General features: G+C 40.0%; 1 protein-coding gene across 6 annotated transcripts in view; it reads left to right on the forward strand.

Annotated features, from left to right (window-relative positions):
* The window catches only part of LOC135487302 (tyrosine-protein phosphatase Lar-like), a 294,416-nt gene that overhangs the window by 137,722 nt on the left and 141,522 nt on the right, over positions 1–15,172 (forward strand). For 3 of the 6 annotated variants that reach the window (XM_064770913.1, XM_064770914.1, XM_064770916.1), the window contains exon 1: positions 6,840–7,303. The exons of 1 other annotated variant lie outside the window; for it this stretch is intronic. In XM_064770913.1, coding sequence (XP_064626983.1) covers positions 7,102–7,303 — 202 coding nt within the window. In that variant the 5' untranslated portion in view covers positions 6,840–7,101. Of the gene's footprint in view, positions 1–6,838; positions 7,304–15,172 lie in introns of those variants that run through there. 2 more of the 6 variants (XM_064770911.1, XM_064770919.1) reach the window with 2 other exon arrangements.

The raw sequence follows: 15,172 nt of genomic DNA on the forward strand, positions 1-15,172 counted from the left end.
CACCAGCTGGCACGATGGTATCGGTAACTTGCATTGGTGATAGTAACGGCTATAATCAGATGGCAGCACCATCGATTTTCAATCATGGTCATTTTAGTCTCGGTCAAAGCGTACGATAGATGGCATTGTGTTTGTGTCAAAGAAATGTTTGAAGCGGTGGTAATATTATTGGCCCTGTATGTGCTAATGGTTGATCTTGCAAGACGTATGGTGGCAGCACCTGCTTCTCATCGAGGTCTGTATCCATGGCAATGTATTGGCGTATATAAGTATATCGTGGAAATGCATACAATCACAGGTATTATTGAAATATCAATCGGCTGACTAATACTATCGATCCTTGGTGGATCATGGTAAAAAGCAATGGGTGGAAATTGCGTACTTGTGTAAAACAATCTTGACGGAAGTTCTGATTATCTATAGATTATTCAGAATGTGTTGGTTGCCATGTTTTTGATGTCGTCTGAAAAGTTGAACTCTTAAGTCAGTTAATTGATTAGTTCAGGCGAGGGATTGGTTCAACTACTTGTTGAATAGAGAATCCGATGTTCAGTTAAGGGTCGTGTTTGTAACTTTATGTGTGAAATCTCGATAGGGAAAGAAAGGTACCTTGCTCTCAAATCAGTCTTGGCTTGGTTCCGTGACCTGTGTTCGAAAAAAGCTCAAAGCGCTATCACATCGAGATCCAGTGTCTGAGGAATTTCATCATAACAACCGATAAAGCCAATGTCAGTTCATTGATTTGCAGTAATTCAGCCCTTATCATCTTGGTAAAATGTCTTCATATCACGCAATCTTAAAATGATTTTGAGAGTACAATGTATATTTACCCCCATGATTATGGTTGTTTTCTCGTACAGCATTCGACGAAGTTGTGTTGATCGATATGGATTAATGATTTGCCTGCCCTTACAATTGTGAATTATCTTCATGTCACGCAATCTCAAAACTTTGAGTCCTTTGAACATATTGTACTATTCAATAAAAGTCTTGTTGTTTTTGTCTTCACTCGGACAACATTCGAGACAAACCCTGTTGCGACTGATTGATTCTCGTCAAAACTGTCAATTAGTGATTGGCTGTTTGATCATGTTGACTAATGGTCATTTGTGATCAAATGGAGCGATGTTGATGCTGTCAACGTTGCCAGTTATGAATAAATATCCATCGGTGGCAAATGTCTTAATTTATGGCTAAGTTGGCAATAATGGTATTGATTAGTTTTCTTTAGGAGAAGTTCTGTTATAGTGATATATCATATGATCCTTCTTTTCGCACTGTTAGTGTCTTTTTTCTGAGTTAGCTCTTGCGTGGTGGAATCATTCTCCTAGCGGTAGCACACTCAGGCACCCTGCGATTTAAATTGCTACAGCCTGAAATTTAAATTGCGACACACAACAAAAATCACACATTTGGGATGGGTGTTACATGCACTTGCAACAAAGCATTGTTTTGTGGCATGATACGTTTTCGAATTCATGCCAGGGTGAAAGGTTCATTCTGTACACAACATCTCTGCCTCAGAAAATTATTGTCATGTTGTCAACGAAAACTCTAGAATTACTTTGTGTTATTTTTCAATGTGGAAGATTTGAGATGGAAAGGCTCGTTATCTTGGCTGATTAATTATGGTGATTTAGCGCTCAAATCAAGCAACAGTCGTAATGAGTCAGTCAGGCTTAATTGATGGTTCACTCTAATTATTACCATTTGTTATTAAACTGGGGAGGATTGATTATAGTCACTGGGAGATGAATTGACATTTCACTGTAACCCTTGTGAAGCATTTTGTGCAGAAATGAATATTAGAATTTCATTACATGTACAACTGATGGAAATGGAGGAATTGAACAAAAGATTAGACTATATTGTAGTTGTGATAAAAAATTTGTTGAATTTGCTGAGAACTGGACAGTAGTTACACACTAAATCATTGTGAACTGCGATCACGATTGCATGCAACAAAAATTGCTTGTTTGCAGTGGTCATCATGGGTGCCTGCAACAAAGAATCGGTGATTGCTCAAATTTTATCGGGTTTCCAGGTCTCTATATTTTGTAGTAGCAGTAACCTCAATGATTTTGTCATCGGAATATGTGAAAATGATCGCCCAGACTCGTGACAAAGGAGAAGTTATAATGAATGATCACTGTCAAAGACATTACATCTTTGAGGCTGGAGGATTCAGCAATATTGTGCCATTCTTTGGTCGTGCCTGGGGCTGCATGATATGGTTTGAGTAATTAGACGAGATATTAATTTGCAGTTTATCAGTTAGTGCCGATTCATGCAAAGGAAAGAACTGATAGCTATAATGCCAGTGGGCAAAATCAAGATTATCAGATTTGTGAATGCTAAGACTGCATATGGTTGTTTTCAAATTGGCCTTCGAAAGAGCTAAGTTGGTGCTCAGACCTTAAATTTATGGTGTTTATTAACCATCCTGTACCTTTAACATGTTTAATCATATTGCAATGTCTCAGGGGCATAATGAGTTAATTGATCATACCGAGTAATTATATGTTAACCGATTAGTTGAAGAATTTAGTGGTTGCCGTAGCAACTGAATCTGAATCAGAAGCTAATCCCGTTTTGTCATCAAATGCCCGTATCAAGGGATCTTCTTAATTGTCTTTGTTTACAAAGGACATGAGGGGCACCATGTCAACACTGAGGTATCAGTTTAAAAATCAACCAGTCCAACAGCAGGAAAATAGAACAATACATGTTATCAACTTTTCAGCAATAAAAATGGTAATCAAACTTACCTTATTGGAAAAGCCCGTTCGTGACATTTTAATGATCACCTGTATTTTCGCTCCCACGGCTTTAATTTCCACGTGTAGTCCTCATTTCCGCACAACATATGACATTTCTCAAATCTGCCCAATGTTCTTGCTGTCGTGCCACCATATGGCAGCACCAGACATGATTCTCCATCAATTATGCTGATACGTAAGCTATCCAGCTTCATTTGCAGTCTCCTCGTCTGCGTTCACGCTCGTCTGAACGAGTCAATTGAGTCAGATATTACAGATTCAATAGCCTGATGGCTGGGGCCCGTATAAAGTCATTCTTGTCGCTAGAAGACTTTCTTGCATTTCGCTGCGAACTCTTGCCAGTGAATAGGGTTTTGAATCAAGTCAGTTTCCTATCAAGTTTAATACCCCATCGATTTGTTTGCGCATCAAAATCAGATATTATTGTCGACATTCCGTCATATCGATAAAGATGTGAGTCATCAAATATTTCCTAAAAATCCATAATCAATAATGATTGAAAAAATGCCACTAATTAGTTTCAAAACGTCTATTCTCTTTGAAAGCTAACCAGAATAGATTATTTGAAGTATACTTTCTAGAATTTTATTGGCTTTCTGTAGTCTGATCTTGTGGTTTGATCAATCTCGATAAACTGATGATATGGGAAGAGAGATAGCTTTTTGTGCTGATATTTAGAGCTTTCGCATAATTTCTAAAAAAGGCAGATATCTGACTATGGGGTGGTGAACTAAAAGTGACAGTGGATTGATAAAGTGAGCTGATCGATGTCTAATTTGGCACATTCCTTGGGTGACTGGAGGCCTTTGTATACTGGCACTGACCAGGAATCAAATTGGGAGCTCAGAGAAGACATGCACAGAAGTTGCACCACCCTGACAGCTCAATGACTTGTGTACTGGTGCTGAATGACTCGTTTCGTGGTTCTCAATGACTCGTTTACTCATACACAATGACTCGTTCCCAACAGCTCATTTACTTGTGCTGACATCATTTCCATCTGATGGTGTAGTGGTGAATTTTCGAGTTGCTCGTAGCCATTTAGCTCTCCCAATATTGTCGAGGCTATTTCCAGAATGGCCCATAATCATATGGAACTTGTTGGTATTATCAATGAATAGCCTCATACCTCAATCTGCCTCCTGCCTTGTCAAATTAACTGTTTTATCAATCTTTCATTAAAACTTGACAATCCATCAGTGTTTCCCTGCGCCAGTCCTAATTCTCACAATTTACGAGTGAGGCTATCACAATGTTCTGATTTACGTTTTGTCGCGAGAATAAAATGTTGATTACCTCGAGTAATAGTATGGAATGATATGTCAACATCGCGCCACGGTCTGAAAATGATCTCGGTGTTGGTGATGGTGACATTGTCCGGTCAACCGGTACAAATCACTCGGTGATTATAGCCTTTGTTCATCTGGTGGCTGTCATTGTGAAATAGAACATGAGCGTAATATGTTTGATTGATTATCGACCATATCGAGTCATATTCCCAACGTAATTTTTCACGCTGAATATTTTGCTCGTCCAGTCTGCGCTCGGGGACATTTGCTATCCCGAATGATTCAATTTAGGTGATTTATTGATAGATTTGATATTTTCTCAGCCCCACCCGCCCGTTTGATGATATTGAATTTCCCCGTTTGAGAATGTGTCACGAGTTTATAACAACTTTTTCCGCTGAGTTTTGTTCCAACTCTTAAGTTGTAAAACGACACCTGTTTGAATAACGGTTTTATGTTATGACTGAGAAAAATAGTAAATCGCTGTTTCTTGAAATCTCTCTTTGTACTTTCCCTGTGGCTTTATCGGAATGCCTAAACATGACAAAACAAGGTATCTCCAGTTAAAAAGTAACTTGCTGTGAGTGTTGTCTCTACCAAGGTTGTTTTAAACTCAGTACCATATTAAACGTGTGTTACCATTGACCTTTAAATTTTCGTCTATCCCAATTCAACTTTACAATAACTCCCAATGCATTACCAGCAAAATCCTAATACAGAAATCAAGAGAATTAATCCAATCACAGATGAAATAACTATCGCTCAGTTCACATTTAAATGACAGCAGCATTCCTTTGATTTTAAGATCGGCACTGCCACCCCCATTCAGTTCAATGGAGTAAGTGCTGGGGGCTGCCGTGGGATCTGACAAGTTTCTTCTCCAGCCTTTAGCAACTCTTTTAAAAGTCCTTTGAGTTTGTTTTTAGGGCCGGTTTGTTTGTACTGCTTGACACCGATGCTGTTCGATTGTTTTTCCCGCCAATGTGGGATGGTCGTATCGCGATGGTCCTATCAATTATGGATATATTGCTAGTGTCGGCGGATATTGTTGAAGTTGAGAAAATCTCAGCGCTTGGTTGCATCACATCACATAAAGTATGAAAATGTTGATGGGCAACATCATTTATATGTGTCAACTCAAATACTGCCTTCAAAATGATGAATATGGTGTGTAGATTTTGGTATTGAAGCTGGAGATGCTCATTGTGACTCTATGTAATAAATATGACTTGGCTGTAGCCATTTAGAGGTTAAATGATGATGTATCGGTGATGAGGCTGAGGGTATATTGGATGAGGCTGAGTGAGGGTATATTGGACAAGGCTGAGGGTATAGTGGACAAGGCTAAGGGTATATTGGATGTGGCTGAGGGTATATTAGTCGAGGCTGAGGGTATAGTGGACAAGGCTAAGGGTATATTGGATGTGGCTGAGGGTATATTGGATGTGGCTCAGGATACATTGGAATAGGCAGAGAGTACTTTTAGGTGTGCATATTGGCTGTTAACAGTTGAGAGAGTGATCTCGGCGCCCCTTTCTTGATCTACCTGGTGTCGTCTTCACCACTCGTATCGATCCCTCATTACTGCCTTGAGTCGTTCACCCCGCCATTGAGTTCCTTGGATTGACACTCTGTAGCTATTGATGCCTTGTAGCTTGTACCGTTTCCCATTCAGCCTCGTCTCATGAGGCATCCTATCTCTGATTCAATCAATGTCTTCCTGTCGACCTAATGTGCATGGCCCTTTGGGAATTCCACTGCCATCTTTTAAGCGCCATGAAAAGCTTGGTGCTGTCTGCTCATGAAAAAGTCCTGGGGACCTTTGATATAAGAAACTACATAACAAATATGTCAACTTCTGAAATTTATCGAATTTCGAAAAGTGACAGTACCTGGGATGATTGCTTCATTTTCAGGAACTATAAATTGAGTCTGTCAACCTGGTGTGTAAACTCTATTGTCAGAAGTCAGACATGTTTGGGGAAAAATAAATAAACAAAACTAGTTAGTAGCTATGTCGTTTTGACATAATGCATAAATTCTCATTTGCGATATAGATTATTGCATCCTCTATTCTCTATTTCGCTTTTCTGAAAATATCATTCAATCAATAAGCCAGTCCTTGATATCGAGGAAACCTGAACATTTCAAAAATTTCTAGAATAAATTACAACGGCATGACAAACACTGAACAACGTGGACAACCTGCGTAGGTATTTGAGAAAAGAGTGTATCAACTAATTGAAGATCTGTAACACATTTATTGATTATCAGTTATCAATACAATAGATTTACATATATGGTGTGAAAATGTATCTTTGACGTGCTAAAGTTCATATGATTTGCCTCCCGCTGCAGGTGAAGTAGGTTTCACGTAACGGAAACATCGACGTCGTTAGCACTAGCGTCACAGCTAACAACAACATATTGATGCATCATGTGTCATCTATTTGAACGCTTTTGATCAACCGCTGATGTGGATAGTTAAGATTTAACACCCACTGGAATATATTCTTGCCTTTTCTCTGCCTACATCTTGTATCAGACTGTTCCATATTAGCCAACGCTTCGCACGGTTATGTCACAATCCCGATAACTATTCTCATTGATTTCTTGTTCCACGCTATAGGCACTATTCACCGATACTGTTCAGTACCGTCCTTCAGCTTCCTCACTCTGCCTCTGCTAACCAATACGCATTCAGAACCAGTGAATGTGTCCTGCTTCGCGTACCACATAAGGTGTACTAAGTTATCAATAACTGTACGTCGCGGCTCTGTTTGACAAGCACTGTGGTGCGTGCTCTCTCTCGGTATCAGTACCAGCTACTCACACACTCGGCACACGCGCTCATTCCAGTTCAGTCTTAGCACACAATACAAGTGGATAACCGGGGACTCTCATTTCTAAAACTCAGATCCGGACTCAATAGGATTAGACTCGGGATTTAACGAGGATTTCTAAAGGAGGGATAAACGTAACATTATTGACTTTGAAGCATCTCTTCGTGATTTATGCTCCGATTTGCTTGAATGCAGCCATTTTTGGATTTACGGCGTTTGGATTTTCGGACGTCTGGGCCACAACTAGTTACATCTTTTGGATATCATGCGTTTGTTTGGATAATTCTCGTTAGTGGTGCTTTCTCAGGAATATTTCGTTGCCTTGTCATGGCATCCATTAACGATGCATTGCTTAAGCTGATAATGACTGAATGGGTGCTCCAAACGTTGGGTGAGTTCATTGTTGTTTGTTGAATTGTCAAGGTCTCAAAATCCAGCACTAAGTGTGAAATATCATTAAAGTTCACATTCAGGCAGAAAAGGGTATTTGACATCTCTCCACACTTTTACCCGAGTCAATCCTAAAACCTTTCAGTTGAACTTAGATGAGGTGCTCAGTCAGTGCCACAACCAGAGGGTTTCTGACCGGTACCCATTTATACAGGCTAGTAAGACAAAGACGCACACTGACTGTGAGGTTTGAACGAGGGAACTCTTAACTTCCAGCCGAGTGTCCATCACTAGTCCTCAGCGGTCCATGGTCCAATTGTAGAATCTATGAAAAAGTGTCTTGTCACTTCCTAACTTGTGGTTGATTGATTCAGTTCAAAGTGCATCCATTTTCTTAAAATTGACTGATAGGCTGGGCATGATCTTATTGAAATTCACTGCGAACATTTACCCAATGAGTTAGTTTTGGCATTCGGTATGCTTGGCTTGGCACTCACAGTAAGGATGACTGCCAATGTGCCTCTGGAGATGACAGTCGGTAGCTGGGAAAAAAACAGCAATGTTTTAGCTGTCACTCAAAGAATTGAAACATGTAGAGAAAGATCAAAGAGAGTCTGCATGCCGCTAACTCCCACATCAGCAGGAAGTCACAACCTTTCAGTTTTTGGTTTGAAAATGCCCCCACCAACTCCAAAATTCCTTAAACTGGCAATAAGAGAGTGTGTGGCCGGCGGGCGTTGTAATCTCAAAGACTTGTGTGTCTAGATGCTTTGTATCTTCAACCATTTATCAACCAACATCTGTAATCGCTAAACCACTGTGCCCTCAGCCACGGCAAATCCTGCTAAAGCTCGATATATTGTGGCCTCTGAAGATTGTTACAGGCCATTTCTCTGAGTGTTTCCACTCCAGTAAAGTGGATTTAAAATCAATAATTGAAATGATTGGTATTCTGTACCTGCCCGTTCAGGATTCGTTCTCAGGAGTTTGGCCCCACAGGAACAATATGTCATAAATTCTCATACCACCAGGATTCAAATTTCCTAATTTATCGTACTCTTTAAACGTACTTTGTGTTAGAACATCATGTACAGTTAACCCTTTGGAACTTGAATAGAATTCTTGAATAGAATTTGTATCAATGTACAATGTTTCGAGTCATCAACATCGATGTAAGAGTGCCTGCCGATGCTTGGTGTTGAAACTGTTCTGACCATGCACGTGGTGTCCTTGATCACCACTATACCCTGGAGCCAAAGACACTTCCCCGCAGGGACGCTGCCCGCCGGTAAATGGATGAAAATTCATCTATCACATTCTTCTCAGGATCTCTGTGGTAATGGACAAAGTAGCAAATGGGTAGAAATAGGAATAGTCCTCGATGCTACCAAAATAAGTGAGGCTATGTAGCTGTGTGGATTTCTCTGAGAATCTGCCATAATAGTGAAAAATTTAAAGTTGCTGTCTCTCAGGCTGTGAACCCAATATAAGCTGTGAGCAGCTGAGGCCAAGTGATATTGCTAAGGTGATTGGGGTCCCCGTGTGTACCAACTAGATAGATTCTACCAACTTGATAAATAACGCATCAACTCATCTTAGCTTTTATGTATTTTGAGCCGTGTACATAATTATCAAAAAGTATCAAATCAACCTAAAAGTCAACTGTAAGTTTATTTTCCCCAGTGTGATGGACGAGTGTCTCTGTAGCCAGAACCTAACCAGAACTTCACTTTGAGACCTCGTACATTAAAAATCATGTTATTGATTACCTTTTCTGCAGCTAATTTGCATATATTTCACGGATGCTGGCTGACGTTCAGCATGTGCTCTATCACTGACTCCATTGAATGTTGACTCGCCCATTTTCACACTTGCGCGCAACTTGTATCCGTGGCCAGGATTTCCCGTTTCGTTTACTAGATGTTATATTGAGGTGTCTAAGGGCAAGTAGAAATTAATACCTGTTTCTTGTCCCTGCTGGCCCCGATTTCGGCCTCTGCATCGACTCAAAACCACCGTCCCGAGATCTAAAAAGCAATTAGCTGTTTTATGGGGTCCTTCTAATATCTGTTTCCTATTTCCTCCTTTGAAGTCCGTGGGCCTATAAATGTTTTTAAGTTGGGTCCCAATATCCTTTTCTACTATTTGAGAAGAATTTCCCAGGTTTTGCGAAAATGAAAAAAAAAATTGAGTTCCAATTCCCTTTACCACCAGTTGGTTAATATGAAGTGGTTGTGTAGTGCCCAAATGATTGAGTTGGAACCAAGGGAGTGGGAGTCATTTCCTGCCACTACGCTAATAATCACTTTCCCAATTTAGAGCACCAGATACGGTCCAAAATGTTTGGCCGTTTCTTCATGATTGGCAGGACCTCAGTACTTTATCGATGCACCGTTTTCCAAGTTGATATCACTGTTGCTAGCTCTCCAAGTCGCCAGTTGGTATCTCATTTCGTCATTAAGTATCCTCCATCAAAAGTTCACACGAATCTTCCCAGCAATAAAAAAGTGAAAAAGTAATTATTATTTGCCTCGTAGTAACATAATTACAGTGGCTTTATTGCATTTCCTTTCTTTTACTAAAGCATTTACTCTAGATGTCAACTGGAGAGTTTCATTTGCCGATGGAACACTTCTGTGTTACTAATATATTTGTAAAGGAAATGATCTCGTCAATAAGGACTTGTTTTGTTGTTGTTGAAAGTAATGAAATCTTGCCTTTGGTGCAAGTGCGTTGAGTATCCTGATTTTGATCTGAGTGTGACAAGTTTTGAATTTGAATCGGCCAGATATTGTGTTGGTGATTTGATACGGCTGTTTTGGCTTGGTGGGTTCAGTGGCCATCAAGGGCCTTGGGTCATTTTTGCTTAGGGTGATGTAGATGACCTCTGTGAGGTCAAAGCTTCTTCTGTTGCTCAAGCTCTCTCTTCATTCAAATTCTAGGAAAATTATATTTTGAAGAGTTGATATTAGAGGGAGCACCATCACCTACTTTCAAGGTACCTAAAAGGCTTCCCACTCGGAACGTTTCTTTCTTTCGCACTCCAGCTGCCTGAATTGGTATCGTGAAGTTCACACATCTCGTATATCAATCGAGAAACCATCCAAGAAAGGATAATTGAATAACTTTGGTGTCATGAGAAGTGTCAGATCTCAAAACCACACTTTAGTATCCTCAAAAAGAGTTAGTGTTTCAAGTTAGGGAGTCAGATGCCTCTGTGCGTTGCTTTGTGAATTCCTTGTGGTGCTTTGTGAATACCTCTATGATATTTGAATCTTGTGTTTTTGGTGTTCAATAGGGGTTTGACATTTGATAAAACAAGATACGAGAAAATTAGCTCTAAAAGGAGTTGTGTATGAACGATATTCAAGTTTGTGTTTGTACAATAGTTGTGATGGGGCCGGGGTACACCAAATGGGCTGAAGGCGATGACTATGTGTTAAAGAGGCCAAATTGCCTTATTTCATCTGGGGAACAGTCAACCCTTTATTGACCCATGCAATTCATGTGAGTTGGAGCCATTCTGACGCACACTTCCGTATTACCAAATTTGGCGTTGCAACTGCACAGGTGGTTTTCCTGGCCGATGATATTTTGCATAATGTGCTTACCGAACAGGATGTAGAATACCGGACAGTAGTTACCAAAGCCCTAGGGCAAGATGATCTGTATATGGTACATGCTATCATAGTGATTCAATAAGTTTCATCTCCTAGCAACTTCTTTTCCCATGGTGTGGAGGTTCTGTGGCCGCTCTGCTTGACCTGATGAATTATTAGACCGGCGGTCATTGTGTGTTGTTAAGACCAAAACACGGGTCATCTTTACATGAAGGTACAACCAAAAAGGCCTCGCTAATCTGGTATTTTCTTAGCTTTGGCACGCCCAGTAGCTGAGTTTCCCTTAGCTAGATGTTCTTCCCTTCCCCTGGGGCTAAGTCTGTTCAAAGCAGTCAAAGGTTCTGTGTTTTCGTATTAGGGGTCTTGGTGGTCTTGGCAATACGAGGCCACAGTGTTTATGATGCTTCTTGAACTTTTAACATGGATGTGTTCCTTTGCAACTGACTACAGGGTTAAAACAAGATGTCTTCTCATCTATTTGTTTTTGGTTGCTGGTGGGATCTGGTTCTTTCAATGCCCTCTTCACTTGTAGAAGAGTCATTGATACCAGTATATGCTCAAGAGCACTGATTAAAGATTTTGGTGAGAGCAATACTGTGTACACACTCTTGCATCTATGCTGCATACCAGATCCCATGGTATCGTCATACCCGGTGCATATCTTACTGAATCCCGCATGTTATGAAATTATAAAATCCAATACCACTATTGGAGCCCATTGAGATACTTAATGTAGGTATATATCATGTTATTAAAGCTTGAAGGAGACTTGTTTGAGTTTGCCTGCATTCTCATTAGTAGACGATCACGATTTGATCCTCTGGGGGAAGGATCGGCTCGGTTTACAATCTGGATGAGAATTGCTATCACTCATTTGTTGTATCATTTTAAATATAACCTATGACACTTACCATTTTGTCTGTTGAGTTTCCAACAAAAAAATCATGTAAAAAATTGCGTGGAAAGGGTGGAAAGTGAACATGACTTCGAGGACTGGGTCTTTTAACTTCATGTACTTTGAGGCTCAAAATATGTTAAATAATTGGCCTGTGACATTCGTTGAGATGTCGTGATCCGATGCTGCTGATTGAAATTATGAAGTGTCAAAAAGTCAGCCGGACGTATACAAGAAAGTTACAAGTACTGATCAACATGATCTCTCTTTCACTTCTCTGTGTCGGTGAGGATCAACGCTATTCCACTTCCAGTCTCAAGGTCACCCATTATATTCAGACATATCTAGGGCAGTGCTCAGGAAAATGTCCGATATCAATACCACATTGAAAAATAGAGGCTTTGCTGTTTCAAAGAGGGTTTTTTGGACAGTTCGCATTTCATGCAAAAATTGTAATGTCATGTGTTGAGTCTTTCAAGCAATGTCTGATGTATGATATTTCAGCCTTTCCCTAAAGGTTTTTAGCATATCATAATATCATAATAAGATTTATAATTACATGAAAATATAGGCCTACATGTAATAATGGAAACTCAGAGGATAGAAAATGTTACTCCATGCGTCAGCAATATAATCGATAAGTCTCAGACTTAGGCAGTTTTGGCAGTCTGAAAAATATTCGCTGTACGGGACGGTTCATGGCGTTATTTCCCGAACAGTTAGATATTGCCTGACCAACCTATCGACCCTGGGCCGAGCCATTAATATGACACGCAATGTTCCTGAACCTGGTCAAGACCTATCAATAAAATGGGTGGTCAACACTTCACTCTGACAGGCAGGGCCCCTTTTATTGGAGCGGGCAATAACAGGCTCTTGTGTGACCCGTCAGCATAAGGCGGTTGTGTGTTAATTATTCATATTCCGGGCATTATTCATTGGTTTGTTAGAATGCTCAGTATGAATTAATTACTAATGGCTAATTAGGCGAAGGAAAAAACTTTTATTTATTGGGGCTTGGTAATGGGGGATTAATTAGCACAGTGCCTGAGGATGAGCATCTAGGCGAGCTCAGATTGATAAATAACCACCATCCGTCACAAGTAAGCCATCCTTTCTCTTATTGAAATATTTTTTCTTGTAGAAATGAAATATGAAAATAATGAAAAACATCAAGGAAATGACCAACAATTACTTCTTGATGAATGATGGCAGCCACTATCATAAATATGTTGTGTTTTCATTATCAAAATATCAATATTTCGGTCAATAAAGAGGGGAAAAAAATATTTCACACCATACTAATCATGTTTTTTCTTTCTATTCTTTTTTAGGTAAGTTCAAGTTCTTCGGTATAATGATACCGGCGTTATCATCAAAAGTACAGTAAGTCGATGTTCATCAATAGACAATCTGCTGGTGCTGAAAATGATGGATTGTGGCTACGAGAGGGCAAAAGTGATAAAAAGGGCTGTTTTCTCAATGACTTCTGTCATCTTATGAATTGTGCTGAGGCTAAGAGCCCCTCCTATCTACAGGAAAGGGTTCCAGCAGTCTTGTTTTGTTTTATGACACTTTGTTGTTGAAGACTTAAGATGAATCCTTCTGAAGCCAATAAAACAAATAGTTCATTTCTATTTAAATAAGATCTCTAAGACCACTGCAAAATGATCTTGCCGAATTTGACTTCTGTGTGCACCCAGCTTCAAATCCGTTTCCTTGCTAAGTTCATCAATTCCTTTCTCTGTTACATCCATTGCCACTAAAAAAGCTTCCATTCTTACCAGACGGTAATGCTGTCTCTTTACCGACCCTCCCATTCTATATACATGGAGAATTGTGAGGAGAATCATGATACAAATTACCCATTTCCACAGCGCTTTCTTCTAATATCACCACCAGCGTGGAATCTCTGACACATATTGGCCATTTCATCAACGCAACGGCAAACGAAGCCAGAAGCGATATCAATCGCATCTTATTCATTGGGCGGCATGTATTAGCATATAAAGAGAAGGTGTTTATGTGGCGGACTTTGCCATCGGTTCCATTAACTGCTTCGGTTGTGGCGGCGAGGGAGGCAGCAGTCACCCTGTGGTGAGCAATCTTCTTGATGACTAGATTAAGAGATTTTGAAGATGGTGCATCACAGTTTAAACTTATAGCTTCCTTAGTTGTGGCATACAGAGTAATGAATCGTGGCCATCGTGGCTTACCACTGCCCGTGTTTGGCTTACCTCTGCTTACATCATGCCTGCCAGGCAATCTCCATTTTGCCCTAATGATACCCAGTAGATTTTTCCTTACGGCCATTTTGTCATCGGCTTTAGAGATATTGTGCTCAATTCCAGGATGGATTCCCTCACCTTGAGCTCTTTGTTAACAATTGTCTTTGATGTCTGCAGAAATTTGAGGATGAAATCGGCTACTTTTTAGGCAATGTTCTACCAACTTGGTTCACACATGAAACTATGAGATTGGTATTGTACATTCACAGTATGCACTTCTTCACCATTTTCACCACATTTTGAATACTTTGAATTCGTAAGTGATGGCATTGATCTAATATTTGGTCTAGGATTCCACCAAGATATCAACTTTCCTATTGTGATAATTCTGTCAAATCCTCTTCCCGTCAGCTTGTGATGATTGAATCATTTGCCACACTCGAGTTAAGTTTATGTCCTGTGTGTGCAAATAATCCTTTAATATTCTCTTTTTGACTCAAACTTTCGATCCCTGTGGCCTAGAAAAGTCCAATTTAAATGGAAATTACTTTCAACAAGTTGAAAAGTTTTCACAAGGGACTCGCTGCACGCTTTCTTCTGATGATATTCAATACTTCTGGGACCAATTATAGTTCATGAAATATGGCGAACTCTTCTGATATTCCACAAGATGTAGTAAGAATTCTTTCAAGCGTTTTTTTGTACCAGGTTACCGACGCCCTTTCTTTAGATGTGAAATGCATCACTCTTGTTGGTCTGAACTTCACTTGAGCTTTTAGCTGACAGGAATCAGGAAATTCAAACTGAGTGCCAATAGGATGTCTATCTTCCGTGAATGTGACTTAGAAGTAAAAGATAGTCGCAATCACACCTAGAGGCGCTGATGGCAATGTAAACATTTCTACAGTGCCACTCTGTATGTCTCAGAATGGGCTAATCTGATCTCAGAATCCACCTTGACAACTGCTCGAGCAGGAATTTCACTTGTTGCTGCAAATGGTCTTGAAATCCATTATGCGCTTAAGTAGATGCTTATAACATTTTAAGTCGGTACAATTACAAGTGAAATCGACCGATTCCCGGCGAGACACATAAATTCACCCTAAATGTGTTACTATCGACAGTCT

The sequence above is a fragment of the Lineus longissimus genome, chromosome 4, assembly GCF_910592395.1.
Source record: "Lineus longissimus chromosome 4, tnLinLong1.2, whole genome shotgun sequence".
NCBI lineage: Eukaryota > Metazoa > Nemertea > Pilidiophora > Heteronemertea > Lineidae > Lineus > Lineus longissimus.